Genomic DNA, 24540 nt, shown 5'->3' with positions numbered 1-24540 from the left:
GATTTCTTGATAATATTTATTATTTACTTTTATATATATATATTTTAATGGGAGTTAAAATTAAGGAAATGTGGTTAAATAAGAATTGTGATCGGGCTTTTTTCAAAAAAATTTAAAAAAGTATTAATTAAACTAATATATATTAATATTATTATATATAAAAGATATAAAAAATAATAAAATATTAAACGGGATGGGGCGGGGAGACCTGTTCTCGTCAGGGACCCCGTTTAGGATCCGGGTCAAATCGGAGATTCCTGACCCCATCAGATTGGGTACCCGCAGAGTTATTTTTCATTATTACAAACGGCTCGTCAAATCCAATCTGACCCGAAAATATAAGGATCGAAGTGGGTTGAGTTGCAAACTTGATTGGGTTCACCGGGTAAAAGAGCCGATTTTGGGTTGGTCCAAAGCCACTCCCTCAACCCACCCAACCAGCCGGTGTTCAAATGTTCACCCCTGTTAACCACGTTCTTTCCCTTAAACAACCAACCGAACCCCAACCTCTCTCTTCACATTACGCTTTCTTCCCCTCCCTCTCAGCAGTTTAATAGCACCGCCGTCAGCGCCGCTCATCACGACAGTGCTGCCACCGCCGCTGTCACAGTTCCTCACAGCAGTGCGGCCGCCGCCTCTCTCCCCACTCTTCATTCTCATGCCCGACTTCTCTGGTATTCACTACCATCTCTCCTCTTCATGCTTCACACTCGTTTCGAAACTCTAATGCTGCTTTAGCAATCTATTTGGGTGGAATTTATCGAAATATAAAGCATTCTGCTTGTAATTTGTTTCTAAGTTCATGGAATTTTGTTCAAGTTGGATTGTTATTTAATCTGACATTTACTTTGTGTTTTTGCTCGTTGCATCAAATATTCAAGTAATTTGAATTAGGGGGAGACTTGTGAGGACGCAGTCACGAAGTTTCGACTTGTTGCTTTTCGCCATCAGACTTAAAATCTTTTAGTTGTTGTCTTCATCTTTGATCGGAGATGAATAGAGCGCAAGTGGAAGGTCTGGTGTTCACTAAAGAACCATACATTGAGGATGTTGGACCTCGTAAAATGTAAGATTAATTGGTTTCTAATCATCATATTAAGATGCTGGTTATTATTAGTCTATAATCTTTTATGTCTATTTTTTTGTTTGGCTCTTTCTGTAGCAAGAGTATGCAGTTTACTACGTTCTCCGGATCTGAAATTAGCAAAATGGCTGAAGTTCAGGTGTACAAAGGCTTATATTATGATACCACTCGGAAACCCATTGAGGGCGGCTTGTTGGATCCTCGAATGGTACAATTGCTTTCTTATATTCTCATGGGTGATTGGAGGTTCATGTTCATTAAGTTTAGTTTTTTTTACCTTTTTTTTTTATTATCAATCATAATAAACAACTACGGACTGAATCTAGCTGCTGTATTTGACTACCACAATTAATGATATACACTAATGCTCTCCCTCAAGATGGAGAAGGAATGGAATTGTTTGGCCCAAGATTGAGAGTTGAGTTGTAGTATTGTATAATGTTGACCTATGTAGAATGAAAGCCAATGTCTATATATTTTAGACGCTCAAGAAAGCTAGATGGGATACAATGTAGAATTAGATGCATAATTTTCATGAATAGCAAGGCTGTAAGTGACAAAATCTAGAAGTTGTTGATCAGTTAACTAACTCATTTGCAACAACTGAAATCTATACTTCCCCAATTTCAATCTTCGTTCGATCGGTTTAGCCTAGTTAAGTTTAAAGCCTCTCAGTGGTTGAGAACTATTATTCTTCTCTTATTTGTTGTAATTGGGGTACTTTTTGTTCCCATTTTTAGTTTTTTCTGTTTATCGTTCACTCTTTCGAGAGTTTGTATCGTTGAAATTTTTGTTCCTTTTTATTATTTCAACAAGAAGTTCGTTTCTTGGTAAAAAAGAAAAATTGAAGTCTATACTAAGCCTTTGGTGAAGATGAGTAGTCATTGGTTGCTTCTTAGCCTTCTGAGAACTGTTGAACTCTGCAAAAAATATCAAAACCACGGGTGATTTGTGAGTGTCTAAATAGAATATGCAACTAGATTTGACCAAATATCTTGAGTCGGACAAAATACATGCTTTTTAAGAGAGAGAAGAGAGCAAACCATTGCTAGGAAACCCAATGTTCTCTCCGTACTCTTCTCCCTCCCCAACCATCAACCAACCAGCCACCCACCCACCACCCCACCGCAGCCGGTAACCATGGCCTTCTCTTCCCCTAGCTACCTTATCCCATCCCCTACCCGCCTCTCCACCCTTCTACCGAACATAATGAACACTTGAAACTACCCTGCCCGTAAAGCTAAGATAGAGTGTAAAACCTTCTCGATCAAGGTTGATGATTTCTTCTGAGGGAGTCGTGCCCGCTTATTCTAGATTGGAAGGGATGTCACCTACTCCCTTTCCCTGACTTGGGCATTCATCTACTGGCTTTCTTCATCTATCAACCTACTGCTAGACTCCTCACTCACACACAAATTCTTCAAAGAACACCGTAGTGATGACTACACCCTTTGGATTGAGAAGTTGAGCAACAAGAAAGGCTATTGGCTTGAGATTAACGAGCTTGACAGTAATGGAGGCAAGAATAGGATTATGCTTCCTTATGGTGTTGGAAAGGATGGATGGAAGGCATTTTACAATCTCCTCCATAACTACCCCTCTGATGACAAACCTAAGGCACACTGCCTTTCTATCGGGGATCATTTAAACCACCCTTCTCTTCAACAGAACCCTATTTCTAATGAGCAGTCGCCGACCATTTACAACCAAACCACAGATTCTCCCTCAAAATCGACCTTGATCCCTAAAATCTTCGAATGGAGTCGTGGATCATTGTTCAATGTCATTCCTTACATGATGATTGGTACTCCATCCTTCAGACCATTCAAGAGTCGCTGAGTGACTTCTGCTCCATCAACCTCATTCACCCTGATATAGCCCTCCTCAGATGTGAAGATGACAAACAAGCCATTGCACTCACCTTCACTGACGATTGGCAAACCTTTGGCCATGCAAACTTCACTTCCTTATATGGAGCACGAAGAATATAAACTCCAATCGTCAAGTTCCATCTTATGGAGTTTGGATCACAATCCGGGATCTTACCCTTCATCTGTGGACCGATACCATCATCCCCTACATCAGTGACAAGTGCAGTGGATTCTTAGAAATATCGAAGGCAGCTTCAAACCTTAGAGATCTTATGGAACTGAGGATTAAGATCAGAAACAACGGCTATGGCTTCATTCCAGCGACTGTAGAGATCCCATCTGCCATTACACATGAAGATGACCTCCTTGTTCACATTGATCCTTTCTTCATTGCCAGTAATTTGATCGGAAATCGTAGACCTGCCAATAAGGCCCCAGGACAACCATACAACAACATTGCCGGAGCTAGCCATCCCCGCTGTCAAACTCCCTCCGGCGCGGTTTGCATCGAGACTGCTGCTATTGGGCTCGAAAACCAAGGTGCAAGGCCATTTGCCTCTGCTGCACGTAATCATTTGACAGGGATGTGGACCCATCACGAAATTCTCTGTCCTTGACAAAAGAAAAGCACAAGTCAATGACCACCCTGCCTCCTCTGCCCTGCCCCCTACTGTCATGGTACAAAGCCATTAATTATCAATAAAGGTAGGGATCACGTGAGACGTGACTGTACGGGAGAAACACTACCCATCCCCTCTCTTCCAAAAACGGAAACCTCGATTTATCCAAGACAGCCCCACCTTTGATGGCCACGATGAAATGAACTATTTCTCTAGCCCTCTTCCCGAGGATAGTCCAATCCTACCCATCTGCAACAACCCTAATACTCCTATTACCCCCACCATCCTTTTTGGTGATTTGCCAATCCTCGAGGCCACTGACACTCTCTGGTGTAAACCAATTCTTGAAGAAAACTCTTTATTCTGATTCTGCCTTGTACAAAGGAGTGGGTTGGCTATTTATAAGAGACCAACCAAGGACTAAAGCATACTTAACTAAAACGAACTAACTAAAACAGAAAGTACTAAGACTAACTCTTATATAACATAAGGTAACTTAACGGATTACATCAAACTCCCTCTTTGTTGAAGAAAACTCGTTCTCGAGTTTAGTTGGCCAATGTAAATGCGTCTTCAGCTCGATACTTATACAGATCTGCAACATTGAAGACTGGAGTGATCCTTAGATCAGTAGGAAGGTTGATTCGGTATGCATTGTCGCCATACTTTTTAAGTATTTCAAATAGGCCAATCTTTTTGTCACTGAGTTTGCTGTAAGTCCCTGTTGGAAATCTGGATTTCTTTAAATGAACCATGACCAAATCCCCCTCCTCAAATGTCTTCACTCTTCGGTGGGCATCTACTGCTGCTTTGTTGGCCGCTGCAGCCTTGGTAAGAATCTTCGTTACTACTTCCTTGTGTAGTTCTACTATTCTTTCCGCCATTTCCTCAGCTTCCTGATTCAAGTCAATAGAAGAGGGAAGATGAGCTAGGTCCACAGTAAGCCTAGGTAATTTTGTATAAACAACTTCAAAGGGAGACTTCCCTGTCGAACGGTTGCGCATATGGTTAGATGCAAATTCTGCTTGAGCCATGTAAGGTCCCATTGCTTCGGTTTGCTCCCCCCTAAGCATCGTATTAGATTGCCGAGGGTGCGATTTGTTACCTCCGTCTGCCCATCCGTCCATCCGTTTGTGGATGGCTGGTAGTACTAAATTTGAGGCTGGTGTCAAATTTCTTCCATAGGGTTTTCCAAAAACGACTCAGAAATTTGACATCACGGTCGGACACTATTGTTTTTGGTATGCTGTGTAAACGGACAATCTCTCGGAAGAACAGATTAGCCACATATATAGCATCCGAAGTTTTTTTACATGGTAAGAAGGGAGACATTTTACTAAACCGGTCAACCACGACCCAGACAGAGTCATATCCTCGTTGTATTTTTGGTAATCCCAGAACGAAATCCATAGAAAGATCTTCCCAAATAGTTGTAGGGATAAGGGAGAGGGCAGTATAATCCCGTATTATGAGATTGACCCTTGGCTTTTTGGCAAATATTGCATCTGTTGACAAAATTATTAACATCTTTTCTCAACTGTGGCAAAAAAAAAAAAAAAACGAGCAGCCACTAGTTCATATGTTTTGTCTCTTGCCTAAATGCCTAGCCAATCCTCCGCTATGTAAATCTTGGATCAATATCTCCCTTAAAGATGTGTGTGGGATACATAAACGGTCCCCTTAAAGAGGTACCCATCAAGGATATGGAAATCATTGTTGTTAACATGCTCATGGCATTGGAGCCAAATAGTATGAAAGTCACTGTCATGTTCATATGTATTTGGTAAATGACCAAAGGCAATTACTCGTCCAGTGAGTAGAGTTAATAGGCTAGCCTTCCTACTAAGAGCATCAATAACTTTGTTAGTTGTTCCAGCTTTATGTTTGATTACAAAATCAAATTTTTGAAGAAAAGCAATCCACCTAGCATGCATTCTATTAATTGTTTTTTGTGTTTGTATGTATTTAAGAGAGAAATGGTCCGTGAATAGTATGAATTCCTTGCCAATTAGATAGCGTTCCCACTGTTTGAGAGTTCTAATTAAAGCAGAAAGTTCTTGTTCGTAAGTACACCACTTTTGTCTAGGCGGGGTAAGCTTTTCACTAAAGTATTCTATTGGGTGGTTCCGTAACTTCCGTCGGGACAACACAGGCCCTATGCCAATTCCTGAAGCATCTACGACAACTTCAAAGGGGTGGGAAAAGTCAGGTAGGGTCAAAATGGGTGTGGAACTAAGCTTTTGTTTCAGAGTTTGGAAGCTAATGTCTTGTTCCTTATCCCAACCGAATTTACCTTTTTTCAGGGCATTTGTTAATGGGGCTGCAATAGAGCTAAAATGTCGGATAAATTTATGATAAAAGGATGCCAAGCCTAGGAAACATTGAATATCCCTAACAGATGTGGGAGTAGGCCAGTTTTGAATAGATTCAACCTTTGAAGGGTCGACCGAGATACCATGTTTTGATATATAAAAGCCTAGGAATGCTATTTCACTAGTGAGGAAGGAGCATTTAGCTAGGTTAATGTATACCTGATTGTCTTGAAGAGCTTGAAATAAGGTTTGTAAGTGTGTTAAGTGATCATCAACTGTTTTACTATAGACAAGTATGTCATTGAAATAAACTACGATAAAGTTATTAAGAAAAGGACGTAAAACCTGGTTCATGAGGCGCATGAAAGTGCTCGGTGTGTTAGATTACCCAAAAGGCATCACGAGCCATTCAAATAGCCCTTAATTTGTTTTGAAGGCTGTTTTCCACTCGTCGCCAGGTCTGATCCGTATTTGGTGATAGCCACTCTTTAGGTCTACCTTTGAAAACAGCTGTGCTCCACTAAGTTGATCCAAAAGGCCAGACTGTCGAGATAGGAAATCTATATTTGATTGTGATCTTGTTTATAGCTCGGCTATCGACACACATCTGCCACGAACCATCTTTTTTAGGTGCCAATAACACAGGCATTGGACAGGGACTAAGGCTCGGTCGTATGTGTCCCTTGAGAAGAAGGTCATTGACTTGGTCTTGTAGAATCTGATACTCAGTGGGACTCGTACGATAGTGTGGTAAATGGGGTAAGGAGGCACCAGGGATAAGGTCGATGCAGTGCTGTATATCACGCAAAGGAGGTAAGCTCGAGGGGTCTTGTGTCAAGTTAGCAAAATTATCCAATAGGTGCTGAATATCCGGGTGATGGTGGGCATGAGGCGTAGGATTTGAGTCACCTTTGACCACCAACACCCATATCAAAGGGTCGCCCTTTTGAATAAATGACTTACCATTAAAAATGGTAAATAGTTGCTTAGAAGGAGAAGGTGATTCTTTCCGGGTCTTGTGATCCAACGTCGAAGGCAATAGAAAAATTTTCTTGCCCATCCAGTGAAATTCATAAGTGTTTTCCCTGCCCTTATGTATAGCTTGGAGATCATATTGCCAAGGACGGCCCAAGAGAATGTGACAAGCATCCATATCGATGACATCACACACAATCTGATCACGATATTGGTTACCAATGCTTAAGGGTAAGAAGAAATGGATGTCTCACCCCCTTTCCGAATCCACGAAACTTTATATGGATGGGTGTGTGCATCAACTTTGAGGTTAAGGGCAAAGACTAACTTATGAGAAACCATGTTCTCACTGCTGCCACAATCGATGATGATGTTGCACACTTTTCCGTTCACAGTACAACGGGTACGGAAGAGGGCATGTCACTGGTTGAGCTGATCGACCTTTGGTGCCAAGAGAATTTTTTGGATAAAACAATTAATGAAATCACCATCATCAGGCTCGACATAGGTGAGTTCTTCCTCCCCAAGGGACTCAATCTCAGCATCACCGGTATCAATGTCATCGACCAATGCCAGGGTTCGTCGTTGCGGACACTCGTCGGACAAGTGACCCACTTGTCTGCAGCGATAACATTTTCCCATTGTCGGACGGACATACTGATTCATCCCTTTCTTGGATACCAAATCAGTGTTCTTGACTGGAGGAAAAGTTTTAGGTTGTTCCTCTGTTACTTTGGAGCTGGAGGCAGAGGAAGAGCTGCCGACAGTGATTGGTTTGCCAGTGTTCGAGGGAGAAAATTTAGAACTAACCGTCTTATCCCAAGCTGTTCGACGAACCGGTTGCCTGCCCCATCTTCGTTCTATCTTTTCTTCAATCTTTGTAGCCATAGTGATAGCATCTGTCAAGAGACCAATGGGTTGGATGTCCAACTGATCTTGAATGTCTTCTCTGAGGCCATCAACAAAGCAGGCAATCTTGTAATCTTCACTTTCGGTTAAGTTTGTTTGGGTGCCTAGACGATGGAATTCTTCGATGTAATCGGCAATGGTCTTAGAACCTTGGTGACATTTCTGATATTGCTGGTACAATAATTGTTCAAAGTTGGACAGTAAAAATCGTTGACGCATGAGGCGCAACATCCGTGGCCAACTACGAATGGGACGCTTACCTAGGCGCCGTAGATTTATTTCCAGCTGATCCCACCAGGCTGAGGCACCAGACTGAAGTTTAAATGCCACAAGCCGTACCTTCTTATCATCCGGTGTATTGGTATAGTCGAAGAAGTTCTCAACGTTCTTTACCCAGTCCAAGAAAGCTTCAACGTCCATCTTACCGTTGAAAGGAGGTAAGTCAATCTTCATTCGAAAGTCTGTACGCATGCCTCCTCTGTTTTGATGTTCGTCCCCCCTGAAACGAGGATTGTGTCGAAAAAAATCCTCCTCCTTGCCAGAAGAGTCTGATTCTTGAAGTCTCAGCTGCCAATCTTGATGTCGTCTTCCACGGCCTTCCATGTTTCTTGGTGGAACCAGAGTTTGGGATCGGTTTCTTGGACGTTCTTGAAGTCCAAATCTTTGTTGGCCCTCACGATTACCCAAATCCTCACGTAACCGTTCTTGTTCCAAAGCAATGTTTTCCAGGTGCTTTGACAAATTTTCCATCAACCAGTGGATAGTCTGCACACTGGAACGAACCTCCCCCAAGGAATCTTCTACCAACAATAAACGATCAGTAGCTGTTCTTGGAGAGAGCGGTTGAGTTGTTGAGAGATCTGCCGCAGGTCCCTTGCCGGAAGGTGTTGTGGACTTTCCTGCCATCAGATCCCAAGGAGTTTTTCGGGGCTCTCATACCAATTTGGTGTAAACCAATTCTCGAAGAAAACTCTATTCTGATTCTGCCTTGTACAAAGGAGTGGGTTGGCTATTTATAAGAGACCAACCAAGGACTAAAGCAGACTTGACTAAAACTAACTAAAACAGAAAGTACTAAGACTAACTCTTATATAACATAAGGTAACTTAACGGATTACATCACTCTCCTGGCCACAAAACCTGCATTGTCACCAAACATAGCCACCTCTAATATATCTACCCTACAACCATTGACTGCAGAACCTATCAGCATCAAATACGAGGACAAGGCTTTGGAAAAAGGCTTGTTTTCACCTAATGGTTTTCGGTAGTATTTAGAAAATTATCTAAAGGAGTCAGGCCTCTGCATTATGGCGGTTCCACAAACAAAACCAAAGACAAAAAAGCCTAATAAGATGGGTAAAACAAAGGTGGGAACCCGTGAGCTCAAAAGCCTCACTTCATCTATCAATTATGAGAAACAGAAGCTTCTTCAGGGGGGCCTTCCATTGCTAAATGAAGCTCCCGTCATGGAATGTTAGAAGGTTGGGCTCGTGGAAGAAGAGAACTCTAATAAAGCAATCCATCTCCCGCCTTAATCCAAACGTGGTGATTCTTCAAGAAACAAAGCTCTCCACTATAGACACCAAAGTATTTCCTCTTTTCTTTTCACTCTTTCGAGAGTGTGTTTTTTTGAACATTTTCATTCCTTTTCATTAATTCAATGAGAAACTTGTTTCTTGTTCAAAAAAAAAAAAAAGACTATAGACACCATCGTTGTAAAGTCCCTGTGGAACGCTCATGGATTTAATTGGACTGCCTTAGATGCAAATGGAACAGCTGGTGGAATTCTCATCCTCTGGAATGATTCAGACTTCACTGCCAATGAGATTATAGAAGATCCCACTTCTCCATCTTCACGTGAAATCCATCTAACTTGCACCATTTACCATTGAGCCAATCAAAGTTCAAGGGTCTTCCACTTTCGAATCTAAATAAAGCCTTATCTGCTAAGAAAGGGTTAACTTAGCAATTCTTCGAGAAGAAACTTTTGAGGGAGGCATCGATTGCCTTTTAGCTATCCTGAGTGCAAAATCTTGAGATAACCATGACATTATCCAAATATGTTTCCACAACTTCATGTTCCTTTTGAACACAATAATAGTTGCTCCCTTTTCTTCGAAAACCTCATCCTCTACGGTAGGGGATGCCATCATACTATCTCTGATCTTAGCCCACTCTGCAAAAGAAAAGTTAGAGGCACCCTACAATACCTTCCCTTTGAAATTCACCAATGATTCTTTTATCATGTCCCAATAGGTTATCCAATCGATCTTTCTAATCCCTGCAGGTACAATTATGAATTTTCTTCCACCCGAAGGGGGCCAAACAACCCATTTCAAAAACCAACCTTTCAAGAGTCTTTTTTCGGAGTCGACAAGTTCTGTTCCCATCCCTTACTTGCATGGAAAATCTTGAATACAAAGGACAATGCAGAAGTTCCACCAAAACATTTTCTAACCACTGAAGTTGGGAAAGTTGAAGAGAAATATGAATATTCTTCCTAGAGTCTTGAGAAAACGGTCACTATCGCACCCAACCCAATAGTAATTGTATTGAATGCTGGAATTTCTCCAATCCATTTGAAAGCAGCCAAAAAGGACGGTGAGCTGGTTAGGAAGACATTGGCAGCGGCTTAGGATAGGAGGACGTCGGCAGCGGAGTAAGGTTAGGAGGGAGTTGGCAGCGGAGGAGGACGTCGGCGACAGATTAGGGTTAGGGGAACGACGGTGTTGGGTTGGCCGACAACACCGAAGGGTAGAGCGGCGGCTAGGGTTAGGGATGGCGAGCAGCGGCGATGGCGAAAAGAGGACCGAACGAGGAACCCTAGCGGCACAGATGAGAGCAGAGGTGAGGGTGGGTAGTGGCGATGGCGGATGGAGGAGAGGCCGGTGGCTAAGATTAGGGTTAGGGTTAGAGCGGCGGCTAGGGTTAGGGTTAGGATTAGAGAGTCGACGACGAATGGAAGAAGACGATAAGGGCTAGGGTTAGGGATAGATGGCAGCTAGGGTTAGGGTTTGCAAGATGCGGTGACGGTGAACGGCGCGGCGGCTAGGGTTAGGGTTGGGAGGGAGAGAGTCGGGGTGAAGCTTCAAAATATCCACTGCTGATTTTTTTAAAAAGTCAGGGAACATTGACAAGGCTGATTCATTGACTATGTTCCAAGATTTTTTCAAAAAATGGAGTTATCAATGCTGTCCAAAATGAGACTTACATTTGTCTCATACCCAAAAAGAAAGAGGCTAAAAAGAAAGAGGCTAAAACAGTGTACGACTATAGACCGATCAGCCTCATCCCATGTGCCTACAAAATACTTGAAAGGGTTCTCCCCGAACGCCTCAAAAAGGTATTGCCTCTCACTATCACTAACCATCAATCTAGAAGGAAGATAGATATTGGATTCCGCCCTTATCGCAAATGAAATCATTGATGAATGGAAAACTTGAAAGTTAGAAGGGGTGGTGATCCAACTGGATCTTGAAAAGGCTTTCGACATGGTAGGTTGGGACTTTCTTGATATAATCCTATTTCACAAAGGATTTGGGGAGAAATGGAGGAAATGGATTACGGCCTGTATCTCTACTACAAGCTTCTCCATCATCATAAACGGGAAACCGAGGAGCAAATTCACTGCTACAAGAGGCTTGAGCAAGGGGACCGCCTTTCCCCTTTTCTCTTCATTCTCATCACTGATGTCTTCAGTCGGCTGCTTCATCATGGAGAAGAACAAGGCCATATCTCAGGTTATGTCTCAAATTGTGGCTTGATTAGAATTGATCATCACCTTTTTGCAGATGACACCCTCCTCTCCAAAAAGGATCCCTTCTACATCAAAAACCTACACAAGATTGTTAAGTTTTTTGAGATTGCTTCGGGTCTCAACATCAACTACAACAAATCCAGTGTATTTGGCATCTCTATCTGCACACGGACCATTAACAAAATCACCAAAGCATGGGGCTGTTCATCGGGAAGTTGGCCATGCACTTATTTGGGATTACCACTCAACGGTAACCCAAAAAGGAAGCTTTCTGGTTGCCAATCATTGAGAAGCTTCATGTTCGGCTTAGTAGATGGAACAACTACTTCATTTCTAATTCATTTCTAAGGGGGGAGGCATACCATTCTTCAATCCATCCTCACGAACCTTCCCACATACTTCTTGTCTCTTTTCAAAATATCTGGCAAAGCGGTAGAGAAGATGGATAAGAATTTTAGAGACTTCTTATGGGAAGGACCAAGAAACAACGGCAAGCCCCATCTCATCAATTGGAATCGCACACAGCTCCCTATCAATGAAGGAGGTCTCGACATTGGGAACATTAAACAGAGGAACCATGCTCTCCTCTCAAAATGGGTGTGGCGCTACATAACCGAACCTAAACAACTATGGAGAAGACTTATCTCAGCAAAGTACTATGGAACCCTCTCAACTCTTTTGCCTATAGCTGCCATCCAATTCTAAAAGGACCTTGGCCTGCGATCACTCTACAAACCAACCTCGTAAAGGCAATAGCCATTTGTCTGGCGGGAGAGAGTAGCCAAATCAGCTTTTGGAATGATAGATGGTTTGCATAGGGCACCATTGCCTCTCTCTTTCCAAATATATACACTCTAGCAATGAATGTGGGAGCTACAATTGGAGACCAATGGTCTAGAACTACTTCCTCATGGAACTATAATTTCTGCAGACCCCTTAAAGAGGAGGAGATTGAAGAACGGATGCAATTATCTGTCTTGCTCAGCCCGATCTGCCCCCCCTTCTTGAGGATCATTTGGAGTTGGCCCCTAGAGCCATCGGGAGAGTTCACCACTAAATATGCCTTCAATCTTCTCAACACTCACCCTGCCCAATCAGCTCCCACCCTTTACCCTTGTATATGCCAAAGAAAATGTCCCAAGAAAATCAAATTCTTTTGTTGGGAACCAGCCATGGGGCTTTAAATACGCATGACAGAATACAGAGGAAGCACCCTTACATATCACTCTCCCCCACTGCTATCACCTCTGTTTTGGAAATTAAGAGACACAAAGTCACCTCTTTATTCTCTGTCCTTTTGCCACACGTTTTTGGAGCAGTGTTCTCTCGGCTTTTGGATGGTCTACAGTCCGTCACTCGCATCCAACCATTATTCTTGATTGTTTTTTGGTGGACCATCCTTTCAAACATGGCAAAGCTATTCTATGAGTTCAAATTGTTCGGGCTTTCTTATGGTCTATATGGTTAGAAAGGAATCGTCGGGTTTTCAATGATAAAACCCTCTCTTTTGGAAACTTTTTTGATAGAGTTCTTGTTTTAGCCTTGGGTTGGTGTGTAATTGTTTCTACCCCTTTCAACAATTACTCTCTTCATGATCTTATTACAAGTTGGAGAGCTTTCTTGTAATTGCCTTTGAGGCCTTTTGTATATTTCATACCATCAATGAAATATTTGTTTCATATAAAAAAAAAGGAAGAGAGAAAACCATCTTGGGTAGTCATTGGTTCAAAGGGGCTAGTGTAAAGTGAGAGGGAATGAGTTCAAACCCCATAATGGCCACCTATCTTAGAAATTAATGTGTTTCCCAATACCAAATGTTGTATGGTCAAGCGGTTGCCTTGTGAGATTAGTCGAGGTGTGTGTAAGCTGGTTTGGACACTCACGAATATCAAAAATAGAGAGAGAGAGGAGAGCATCTAGATGGCTCTTACAAGAAAACCACATTTTTCTCTATCTTCTTTAGTTGCATCGTAGGAACCTGCAGAAGTCAAACTTATGTTGCATTGGCAACAACCTTTGCTTTGCCCCCTCTTTTGTGAGGATTCTAAAGGAGTCAAATTTAACCTGCAGAAAGGAACTCTTGTGTCTAAGTTATGCTGCAGTTTTGTTATTCGTGTAGAAAGGATGTGGAAACCAACCTCTCTTTGTTCATTGTGATTTTGGGGTCAAAGGTTGGCTCTCTATCTTTGGTTTATTTGACCTCAACTTTGCCCCGAAAAAACAGAAAAGATTGACTTCTGGAAGTGCTTTCAGGATGGTGGCTAAAAAACAACTAGAATATTATGGAGAAGTGATATTAGGGATTTTATTTGGTCTTTTTGGTTAGAGAAAGACAATAGGATCTTCAACGATGGTTTAAGTCCTCAAATGTTATTTGGCAAAATGTATCAGCTTATGGCCTCAAATTGCCGTGCCATTCATATAGATTTTTGTAATTATAGCAGCTTTTTAATCAATTTATACCTCCTTGGCTGAGGGATCTCTCTTCCCTCTACCTTTTGGCTGTATTTCCGTTTTTCATTAATGGAAGTCTGTCTCTTTTGAAAAAAAACTTGAAATTACTGTCATCGGTTTTTTTAATTTCATGGTTGATGCTGGGGCCGTGATTGCAAATTTTACGACTTTATTTATTACATATTTTCATTCTCTCTCTCTATCTATTATTTGTTCAGAAAAATATTGTTCTAAATGATTGCTTTTCCTCTTGGGATTGTGTGTCAGGGTCCTGCAAATAAGGGATGTAAATGTTCTACATGCCATGCCAATTTTGGTGACTGCCCAGGACATTATGGATACTTGAGTCTTGCTCTCCCTGTTTTTAATGTTGGTTATTTTACTACGATATTGGAAATTCTAAAGTGCATTTGCAAGGTATTGAACAGATAAGTGAAATGCTTTCCCTGGATTAGTGCAAACTTTCTTGGAATATTATTTCTCATGTCTAAAGTTTCTCTACAGTCATGTTCTCGTATACTTTTGGAAGAGAAGCTTTACAAAGACTTCTTGAGGAAGATGAGAAATCCTAAATTGGAAGCCTTGAGGAAGTGTGAGCTTGCGAAAAAAATCGTAAAGAAGTGTACTACCTTGACAAGTAGCAATAAAAGCATGAAATGCTCCAGATGTGGATATTTAAATGGTTTGGATTTCACCTTTTATTTTGATGTAGACTCGAGCTAAGCCCCATTTATATGTCAATTATAATTTATTCACCTCTGTTTATAAGGCTTCTCTAATTTTTGGATGCTTGTTTTTATTTGTTACCTAAGCTATGTTTGGGACTAGTGAATTCATACTCAACTAAAATCGATTTGCAAATGCACATGCATGATTTACCTGATTATAAAATAAAAAGGCAATCCACTTTGTTTTCATGTGTTCTTGCATGATGTGGTGATCTTTCATTTTCTTATTTGAATCTCAACCATGTGATTGGTTTGCACCTGCATAAAAGTGGGCTTATAATTGATTGAACTCCATTTTTTTAATGGGAAATAGTTTCATTGATAGTATGAAATTACGAAAGAGGGGAAAGATCCCAATCCATGGGAGTTAAAAAAACCTCTCCAACAAGATGAAATAGAAGCTATAGTGATGGAAAAGAAGAGAATATTTACACCAAGTAATAGTTAAAGAAACCATAGCATCAAAAAACCTAACAAAATCTCCTTTTCAATAAAGATTCTCTTATTCCTTTCAATACAAGTACTCCAAGAAAAAGACCGCGACAAAGTTCATCCAAAGAAGCTTCTTTTCCTTCTTCAACGAGTGGCCATGGGAGAAGAGTAGGGTCATGGAAGAGCTGTAGACCACCCAAAAGCTTACAAGGATGCCTCCCAAAAAACTGCTGCAAAGTCACAATATAGGAAGATGTGGCATTTTACAGAGCTTGTAAATATATAGCAGAGTTTGTAATTATATCTCCCTTTTGGTTTCATCTTTCTTTTTATTTAGTTTTTGTTGTTCTTTCATTCAACTCAATGAAAGTCTGGTTTCTCATAAACTGAAAAAGGGCAAGTAATTATATCTCTCTTCCTTTGCGAATTGGAGCAGCTGGAACTTCTGCCATCATTCATGATGGTTAACTCCAAAATAGCTTTCAATCTTCATGGTATAAATAACAATGAAGGGCCCATGACATGATTGTTATCATATTTTTTAACCCTTTACTTCAGAATTCTATTCTTCCAACTTAATTGAAACCATACTTATCCAAAAAAGAAAAAAAAAATTGAAACCATACTTGAACATGCTCGTTAATCTTGTTGGAAATTTGACCTTCTGAACTAGTTGTGTGATCATTTTATTGTTCTGTTAATCAAAATTTGTAGGGGATCTGGGAAATGTTTTGGGTGGTAGGATATAAGTTGTGTGATGTGATATTAGAAATGGATATGAGAAGCCTTGGGAAGTGGGGAGGTTACATTTCTCTTGGAACTCTGCTGTATTTTGTTCTTTCAATTATGACATTACAGATTTTGCCATTGATAGTACACCTAGTCCGAAAGAGAGCATGTCGTTGATAAGAAATATCGGTCTTAGGAGTTAACAGCACTCGTTGAAGAACACATGAAACGATATCACCTTCGTCTGGTGCCGTATAATCAATATCATCAACAATTTCCTCACTGCTGTCCTCTTGTAGGACATCCTCTTCGACCATATTGATTATCTTGCGGTGCGGACATTCATTGGATAAATGACCGGTTTGTCCACACCTAAAACATTTCCCTAATGTAGGGCGATGGTATATATTGCCCTGTTTCTTTCCTGTCACCAAATCAGTGTGGTTAGACTTGACTAAATCAGTGTCCAGAGTTTTACCTTTTGTTGTAGTAACGGCATGGTTGGGAGAGGAAATGTTGTCACCCGTCGAAGTAGGCTTCTTGGAAGTTCCACCTTGTTCCCAATTGGTCCTTCGGGTGTACTGTTTTTTAGATCTATTTCCCACTTGTTCTTCAATTGTTGTGGCCGTAGAGATGGCCTCATTTAAATAACCTATTGGTTGGAGGGCGATCTATTCCTTAATATCCGAACGTAGTCCCCCAATGAATCTTGCCACAAGATGTTGTTGTCCTTCCAACAGATTTGTTCGAGCTCCCAAGCGGTGAAATTCTTCAGAATAGTCAGCAATCGATCTGGATCCCTACCTACAATTTTGATACTGATTATATAAAATTTGTTCAAAATTAACAGGAAGGAAGCGTTCCCGCATGAGTTTCTTCATGCGTTCCCAACTTCGAATGGGTTTTTTACCATAACGATGTCTATTAATTTCCAGCTGATCCCACCACGCCGAAGCTCCACCTTTGAGTTTTAATGCTACAAGTCTTACTTTCTTATGTTCAAGTGTTCCCATGTAACCAAAAAAATTTTCGACATTCTTTACCCAATCAAGAAACCCTTCAATATCCATTTTACCATTAAGCATAGGTAGATCAATTTTCATCTTGTATTCATTACTATCTTGGTTTCTATGTGGGTTAGGATATCTACCAAACCAGTCACCTTCAAAGGCAAGTAGTTCTTCCTCCTCCTCGCTGGAAGAATCCGCATTGAACTCAGTCCGCCGCTGAAACAAAGGATTCTGATTCAGTTCTTGATTGAAATGTCGTGGTTCTTGGAGGTTTCTTGGACCCAAACGGATTGTTTGTGGTCTTCTTGGTGGATCGGCTTGCTGTTCTTGCTGAAATAAATGTCTTCGATCCTCCCTCTGTACTTCTTGATCCAATCTTTCTTGTTGTCCCGTGGTGCGTCGGACCGGGGATCGTTCCACACTTAAAGCATCAAGTTTCTCATGTATAATCTCCAAGATGTGTTTAATCTCGCCAACATCCTATTGGATGGCTTTCACCTCCCCTTCAACCGACAGCAAGCGTTCGGCTGACGATCGTGGCGAGAGAATGGAGGGCTGCTCCATTTCTTTGTTGATGAGGGAAGAGTCATCGGTGATCGACTTTTTTCCCGCCATTTGGTGCCCAGAAATTTGGGTGCTCTGATACCAACTTGATGTACAAACACAATGGTTTCTTGAAGAGAATGAAAGATATCTTTTATTAAGAGATCAGCCTCTATTTATAGAGTTTGGCTAACAACTCACAAAACAGTAAAAACTAGTTACTGTGTAGTAACTAATAACTAAATAAAGAACAAAGCTTGAAAGCTACATCTTAAAGGAAAACCTTAAAATAACAACTAAAACACTACATCACTACCAATGGTGGGTTGAGGAGCTTTCAAGGGTTTTGAAAATGGAGAACATTGCTACATTGGTGGGAGGGATGGGCTAATTGCTATGTAGAAAGGAGCCGAAGCTATCTCGCTTATTAATTAGAGGTAATAAGGGTGCATGAGTTTTTAATGGGGACAACTAACCCTGTGTTCATGAGTGCGTTCCAGTTGGAGCTTTTGAAGTTACAAGGGACTAGTCTCAAGTGAAGCACCATGTTTGCAACTTGGATGGACAATATGAGGTAGGTAATAGATGTTTGTAGACATACTTGAGATGCTTTGCTTCTAAGAAACCAAAGACATTAAATGAGTGACTCAGGTAGAATATTGATAAAACACCTTATACCATGTCATCACTAAAATCACTCCCTCGAAATTGATATATGGCAAGCCACCACCACTACCTTTGATCTGATATGAGTAGTCCTCTATAGATCAGTTGTTGCAAGAACAAGGCACAGTTGTCAGTGACCTTAAACTTAAGCTGCCAACAAGGCCCAAGAGATTCTGACAAGCATTGAAGGGGTGCAACCTATCAAGTTGAGGACATGGTTTGCCTCAAGCTACACTCGTACTACAAGTCTTCGTTGGTAGCCCAATGGAACAAGAAGTTGGCCCCTCAGTCAGATGGAGCTCCTTTTAGGTGTTAGAACGAGTGGTGAGATTGCTGACAAGCTACAATTGCTGTCCTTGATGGAATATATCCTGTTTTTCATATTTTTTAACTTCTTACATATAGGACTGGTTTCCGAGGTCAGAAAACTGACTGGTTTTTTTTTTGGTTTTTTGTTTTTTCGCTTAAAACTCCTCATCTGCCTCATCTCTTAAAAAAATTAGCATCTCTAAAACTCCTCATCTGCCTTCTATTTCGTGCCCTTATTTTTTCTTCCTTTTTTTGGATAAGAAACGGATGTATAACGATTTGATTATATAAGATAAGAAACGAATATATTAACACAATATAAAAGAAACAACCTAAAGGTGGGGATGGAAAGACCCACTCCCAAATCTCTAACATTAAGGCCTTCCAATCTTGAAGGATAAAAGATAAGTTGTAATTACAGAAAAAATTTCTTCTGTTTAGGGCACCATAAAGATGTAGTAAGCTGTGCCTTTTTCCCCTCCTTAAAAGCACTTACTGCATTTGACCAAAAAACACTGTAATAGAATGTGTAGGGATGTGCAAATGTTTTTGGACAGAAAAGGGTATGATTGAAGATTGAAGTCGTAGGAAGTGGGGAGGGTGTAAACCTCTTGAAAGTCTGCTGTATTTTGTACTTCCTTTCTTGTGGGTAATATGGGATCCTATATTTCTTCTGTGAGCTCTGTTACAAACACAATTTTATACTGGATTAGAATTGGGTTAAAAATGTTTTAAGTGCTCTTTATCTTAGATCTCTGTGTATACGTGGATGTTATTTGGCATTGTCAGCATGCATTGCATTTTAAGGTGTCCAAGAAATTTGCATATTAGTGCAAGTCTTTGTATATATTTTGATGAAAGAAAGGTTTCATTAATATGTGTTTCCATCATTATGAGAACACGTTTTAGAGTAGAGCATGTATCATTGAGGTGAATGTGGCTGATTTTAATGTCTTTATGACAGCTGTGTACATTCTGGTTTTGAGATCAATAATTATTAGCCATATATTTTATGATTCTATTGTAGGTTCGGTGAAGAAGGCTGTATCTATGTTGGGAATACTACATTATCGTGTGAAATCCAAGGATGCGGGGATGGTATCAGAGGATCTTAGAGCACCCTATAATGTGTCGAATGATATTTTGAACCCTTTTAGAGTTCTTTCTCTTTTTAAAAGGATGACAGATGAGGTATACATTGATAGTATTTAGGATCTTCTTTATATTAACGCACTCATCAATGACACTTATTTCTCTTCATATATATCAATGAAAAGTTGTTTCCTGTTAAAAAAAACTCACTAATGTCGCTTGCTTCGATCGTTGTGGCCATTGAAATGAGTTGTGTATTGCATAACTTCTCTAGGTGTGACGCATATTATTTTCCTTTTACTTTCATTGCATTCCATTTTTATTTTCATGACATCCTCCTTTGTGCAGGACTGTGAGTTACTCTTTCTATCAGATAGGCCTGATAATCTCATCATTACTAACGTTGCAGTGCCTCCTATAGCTATCCGTCCTTCTGTAATTATGGATGGTTCACAAAGGTTCTTTTTCTTTCCTTCCCTTCCTTCACATATATTGAACCACAATGAAATTCAAGTTTTTGATTGTATATTTTTTTAAGACATCATATTGTCATTTGTAAACCATCTCAAGGTGGCATTTATAAATGGTTTTAAAAATTTTCTTTTTCCTGTTGCAGCAATGAAAATGATATAACTGAGAGGTTAAAACGAATCATCCAACAGAATGCAAGTGTTAGCCAAGAGTTATCAACATCAAACTCACTACCTAAATGCCTGGTACATTGTGGACTTTGGTGTTTTTATTTTAAATGATTATATGTGTGTGTGTGTGTGTGTGTGTGTGTATAATTTTTTCATTATTTTGCATTTCTTTTGGATAATAAAGATTGCTTTGGTTAGAATAGTCTTTTGTGGAGCTTCTTCAATATAATAAAGCGGAAGGTTGGATAAGACAAGACTTACAAAGTGTCAAGCGACCTCCTCTCGAGAGTTGAAACCGTTTCCACCTATCCAACCTTTTTTCAATTTTCTCCACAATAGTGCTCCAAAAAGCAACTGATCTCGGATTTCCTCCCAAGGGAAGCCCTAAATACGAGAATGGAAGGGAAGCAATCTGACAATTCAAGGAATCTGCAATCTGACAAACTTTTCCAGATTGTATATTAATGCCACATATTGCTGATTTCTCCCAATTTAACAGAAAAACCAAACATCTTTTCATAAACTTTGATTAGCCTGAATGAGATTATCCAACATACCATCATCATCTTTACAGAAGAGGATATCATCTGCAAATTGCACGTGGGAAATGTGACTCTTATCCTTTCCAACCAAAAAGCCTTCAAAGAATTATCCCATGTGAATACTGTCCAAGATGCTATGAAAACATCCCCAACTAGGAGAAAGAGGAAGGGTGAAAGAGGATCACCTTGCCTCAAACCCCTAGAGGCCAAAATACGACCCTTAGGTCTACCATTAATAAATATGGAGAACTTAGTTCCTCTTACAGAGCCACTGATCCATCTACGCCATTTCTTCCCAAACTGTTTTTGTGTAAGCACATCTTCTAAAAAGGCCCAATCAACCTTATCAAATGCCTTTACAAGGTCTAGCTTTAACAACCAACCACTACTCTTCCGAGCCTTATAATCCTCCACTGCTTCATTGGCTAACAAGATCAGGTCAAGAATATTCCTACCTTCAATGAAGGCGCTTTGATTAATTGAGATTGTAGAAGGCATAACCTTCTTAAGACGCTCTACTAGAACTTTGGCCAGCCCCAGTAGCTTATAAATAGAAGAACAAAGGCTTATTGGCCTAAAGTCCCGAATCTTTGATACCTTTGCCTTTTTTGGAACAAGGCAAATGAAGTTCTCCTTAAGGCAAGCATTAATGTGGCCGTTTATATGAAATTGCTTGAATAACCGGACAAAAATCAGCTTTCTGTGACTGCCAAAACCAAATATAAAATTCTGAGGTAAATCCATCAGGACCCGGTGCTTTGTTTTTGCCAAGATCATCTAATGCCAATTGCCAACCTTATTTCTGATTCTTCAAAGCAACGTTCCAGCCATACCCGATCAAATGAGGAAATGGGTCGCCAATTAATCCTTCTTGGAGAAAATCTGGGACCACTGTTTGCAGAATATAACCTTTCGAAAAAGGTAAAAATTTCTTCTTCTATATCTTTCTGATTGACTAACGTTTGACCGTACTCATTAATCAACTCGAAAATAACCGATTTTCGCTTGCGAGCTGCTAAATATTTGTGGAAGAAGCTAGAATTTTCATCTCTCTCCTTCAGCCATTGAATCTTGTTTTTTTGGAACAAATTCCTTTCGGAATCCACATATAGCATCAGCAGATCCACTTGGAGATCACTCCTCTTTTTAGCTTCCTCATTAGATAATCCAGTCTTCCTCTTTGGAATCCAAAGAAGAAATTTGCTGGAGAATTCTTGTTTATGACTCCTTTTTACTTTTTTCATTCTGCAAGTACCAACTTCGAAGCAAAGACTTTAGATTTCTCAGCTTAGAATTCAGAGAATAACCTGCCCAACCATAGGATTGATCATTAGCTAAGTTAGATTCAATCATACTGGGCATTGAAAGATGAGGAGATTTTGGAGCTTTCGGAGCTTCTTTCTTGCATTTCTTCAGTTACTATTTCAGAAAATGATGATGTTCGTTGTTGGAGTTTGGAAAAGTCGGGCCTCTTCTCCGTTTCTTCTCTGTGCAAGTCTGAAAGAGCTGATTTGCGGGTTTCAAAAGCTCTTCTACTCTCTCTTTGGAGTTCGGGCAGCCCAAAACAAGTTAATATGTTAATTTGGATTCTATTATATGGCAAAGTCAATACAGCAGATATTTTGCAGAGAAAGTCTCCAAAGCTGGCTTTACAGCCATCCATTTGCTTTTTATGTGCAGAAAATGAAGAAAGCTTAAATCATGTCTTCTTTTTCTGCCCATATGCTGCTGTTTGTTGGAATCTTTTTCTCCAGATGTTCCAATTAGTATGGGTGTGGGATCGTGAGGCTGCTAATAATATTTTTCAGATTCTACATGGCGTTGGGTTGGCACCTAAAGCTAATCTACTTTGGATTAATGGATTTAAGGCTATCATCTCAGAATTATGGTTTGGGAGAAATCAAAGGATTTTTGAAGATTCTTGTCGCCCGCCATTGGAATGCTTCAACATTGCCAAATTCAAAGCTTCTCAATGGTGTGCTCTTTCTGATCTGTTCTCTTCGTATTCCCCTAGTATGATTTGTATGAATTGGGAGGCCTTTATTTCTCCTTTGTAGTCTTGTCTTATGTTTTATTTTCTATTTCTTGCTTTCTCTATCACTCCTTCGGGAGTTTGTATCTTTGAACAATTTTGTTCCTTTTCATATATCAATGAAAAGTTCGTATCTTGTTAAAAAAAAAATACAATCTTTGTTAGACAGCCACAAATTAAAGAACTGAAAGGGATTGGACCCCATTGGAAATCACCAGCCTCCAAAATAATAGGAAAATGATCTGAAGTGGTTCTTTCAGCACGAGACGCCTTGGAGTTGGAAAAAACGCTCTCTCAACCATTGGAGAACATGAATCTGTCCAATAAGGAATGATTGGACTCGAGACCAGGCTTAGACCAAGTGTACTTGCCCTTGGCTAAAGGGATTAACACCAAATCTAGCTTGTGAATCAAATTATTAAACCTCTTCATTGCTTTAGATGATCTAAATTATTAAACCTCTTCATTGCTTTAGATGATCTGGTACAGGATGACCTTTCAGAAGGCCACCAGATTGTGTTGAAATCGCCACCAATACACCAACATTTTTCAGATAGCGTCGAAATATCATGGAGTTATTGAAAGAAAAACTTCCTTTCCTTGTAATCTGTCGGACCATAAACGAACCTGAGCCAAATATTGTCAATACTAGAAAAGGAAATAAGAACTGATAGAGAATACCCCCTTGATGACTTCTTTTACACTAATCCGGCCTTCATTCCACATTATTAGAATTCCTCCAGACTTTCCAAGTGCATCAATGGTTGACCAACCTATATCTTTAGAACTCCATAGAGATTTAATCAAAGATGGATCAAACGGTTGAATTTTTGTTTCTTGTAGGCATACCACATCCAGGCTGTGGTTCTGGACAAATTTCTTAATTTTCAACCTTTTTTCATCCTTGCACAGCCCCCTGATATTCCATGATACAATCTTCATTGTGAGTGAGAGATAGGAATTAAATTGATACCCACCTCTTTAAAGAAAGGAGGAATTAAGACCTACTTTTCGTTTCCATTGTCTTCTACAAACAATTTTTGCAAGTCTACCTCAAAATACTGCTCGCATAAAACTTCATCTGGAGTGACGATGGAGTTAGCAACTGGTGATGAATCCGGATTACTAATGCTGAGATCTGATTCATCGTCGCCAAGAGATTCATCAGAAGAGGCAGTCAGGGAAGTTATTATTTTGGTAGAGTTGATCAGTCCATGTGTTAAGGAGGAAGGCAGATGATCACAAGGTTGCATTTTGGAACCCGAAGCGTTTCCTGAGGGAGGACACTCTCTTTCTTCATTGAATGCAGAAATTAAGTTTGTTCTTACTTCTTCAGCCATGACTATATCATTAATAGCCACCTTTTCCCCCCAACTTCTTGAATAAAAGAATGGTAGAGGATCCACACGACCGTTTGGCTTCCTTGCTTCAATGGGAAATGAGGACCCTTTAATTAATCTCAGCGGCTCACCTGTACTTTCATTACAACCTGAGTCTCTTGAAATTCTGCCATTATTATCCAGCCGGCAAGGAGGGTATGACTTTTGCTCTCTCTCTTTTTAAACTTCGCCATTAATGTCCAGCTGGCCTAGGGAGTGTGAATGTCGGCTGTCTTTATTTGGAAAATTAACCAAATCGGGTACTTCTTGAGCCAAGAAGTTCAACTTTGTATTTGAGTAGATATCAAAACCGTTCGGAAGGGACCTTTCAAGTTCCATAACCGTTTGAAATCTGGCACAATCCAGAGGATTCGATAATGACTCAAAATCAAACAAAGAATCCCTAGAACGGAGGTGATTTGAAGGGTTACAATCCGAAATACGAACTGTAA

The 24540-nt window shown here is 40.2% G+C and overlaps 1 protein-coding gene across 3 annotated transcripts in view; it reads left to right on the top strand.

The window, feature by feature from the left end:
- Nucleotides 1–495: 495 nt before the first annotated feature.
- The window catches only part of NRPC1 (nuclear RNA polymerase C1), a 66856-nt gene continuing 42811 nt past the window's right edge, over nt 496–24540 (top strand). For all 3 annotated transcript variants that reach the window (XM_088122061.1, XM_088122060.1, XM_088122059.1), the window contains exons 1-8: nt 496–674; nt 882–1066; nt 1163–1292; nt 14253–14402; nt 14490–14667; nt 19430–19593; nt 19843–19952; nt 20111–20210. In XM_088122061.1, coding sequence (XP_087978187.1) covers nt 993–1066; nt 1163–1292; nt 14253–14402; nt 14490–14667; nt 19430–19593; nt 19843–19952; nt 20111–20210 — 906 coding nt within the window. In that variant the 5' untranslated portion in view covers nt 496–674; nt 882–992. The remainder of the gene's footprint in view (nt 675–881; nt 1067–1162; nt 1293–14252; nt 14403–14489; nt 14668–19429; nt 19594–19842; nt 19953–20110; nt 20211–24540) is intronic.

The sequence above is a fragment of the Momordica charantia genome, assembly GCF_013281855.1.
Source record: "Momordica charantia cultivar OHB3-1 chromosome 3 unlocalized genomic scaffold, Mcharantia_2.0 BLBB01000003.1, whole genome shotgun sequence".
In the NCBI taxonomy this organism is placed as follows: domain Eukaryota; kingdom Viridiplantae; phylum Streptophyta; class Magnoliopsida; order Cucurbitales; family Cucurbitaceae; genus Momordica; species Momordica charantia.
The sequence above is the reverse complement of the archived record's forward strand: the minus strand, read 5'-3'. Positions and strand labels throughout refer to the sequence as shown.